The 1,072-nt window shown below is 45.8% G+C and overlaps 1 protein-coding gene across 7 annotated transcripts in view; it reads right to left on the bottom strand.

The window, feature by feature from the left end:
- Positions 1 to 1,072, bottom strand: part of GSTA4 (glutathione S-transferase alpha 4) — a 72,021-nt gene that overhangs the window by 63,430 nt on the left and 7,519 nt on the right. For all 7 annotated transcript variants that reach the window (XM_008593681.1, XM_008593740.1, XM_008593854.1 and 4 more), the window contains exon 5: positions 327 to 468. In XM_008593681.1, the coding sequence (XP_008591903.1) occupies positions 327 to 468 (142 nt within the window). The remainder of the gene's footprint in view (positions 1 to 326; positions 469 to 1,072) is intronic.

Genomic DNA, 1,072 nt, shown 5'->3' with positions numbered 1-1,072 from the left:
TGCGTCCGCACCTCGCTCAGCCAGTGAGCGGGAACCGGTCTCCACATGGGATCTGAACCCTTGGCGGAGCGCCGCCACGCTCCCAAGCAGCGCACTCTCCAGTGCGCCACCAGGCTGGCCCTCTCTAGACTTCTAAATAATGTGGTCCTAGCAGAGTCCAAGACATCAGCTGTGTGCTGATGGCTACTGTTAGCTCTTAGGAGCCCACTGACTCTTAGGTTAGTCCAACAGGGCTCAGCTTTCCACTGCCCTGGGCAGAAAGGGCATTTGTGGTAGATGTCTTGTGGTTTGGCTATGCTGTGTTCTTACATTTCTCTGCCACCTACCTTTTCAAACACAGGAAAGTATCTAATTTTAGCCTTCTGGGCCATGCTAACCATTTCCTTTTGTTGATCGTCTGGCTTTAAGAAAGGATGCATGATAATCAGCTCCAGCAGATCCAATGTCCCCTCCACATACATGTCAATCCTAAAACAAAAGGCAGTGTTCTCAGTTTCCCCTTCTATAAACTCACTGACTTCCACAACTAAGAATTCAGAGTGCTTTTTCTTAAGGTACTTAAGTACCAAAAAGTATTTACCTACACCCGTCTCTTAAGAGCAAAGATGCAAAGTCAGTTTTAGTTATAACTCAGAAAAATCCTTCAGAAAAATCTGTCATAAGTCAGAAAGCCAGAAAGCATGACAGCCATGACTGCCTTTTCTCCCTGGCTCCTACCCCTCCACCCTCACCCCAGCACCCATGCTCTGGTCTGTTGGTGTGGGTTCAACTTCACTTTTACACAACCAGAGAATGTCACTTACTGAATGCTTGGAGTGCACCAGGCATTGTGCTAAACACTCTATATCCACTATCTTGTTGAATTCCACAACACTACGAGGAATGTACTATTATTGTACTTGCTGTACAGGAAACACATCAGAAAACTGGAGCTTAACACTTCACGCAAGGTCATGCCTCTAGGAGGTGCAAGGACCAGATTTTGAGTTCAAATTATAACCCAATGCACACTATCCCAGGCTTTGAATGTCACAGCAGCTTCCTACTCCTAATATTCAATGATAATAAATTT

The sequence above is a fragment of the Galeopterus variegatus genome, unplaced genomic scaffold (genome assembly GCF_000696425.1).
Source record: "Galeopterus variegatus unplaced genomic scaffold, G_variegatus-3.0.2 Scaffold13, whole genome shotgun sequence".
NCBI classification, from domain to species: domain Eukaryota; kingdom Metazoa; phylum Chordata; class Mammalia; order Dermoptera; family Cynocephalidae; genus Galeopterus; species Galeopterus variegatus.
Note: the sequence above shows the minus strand (reverse complement) of the source record. Positions and strands in the feature narration are given on the sequence as shown.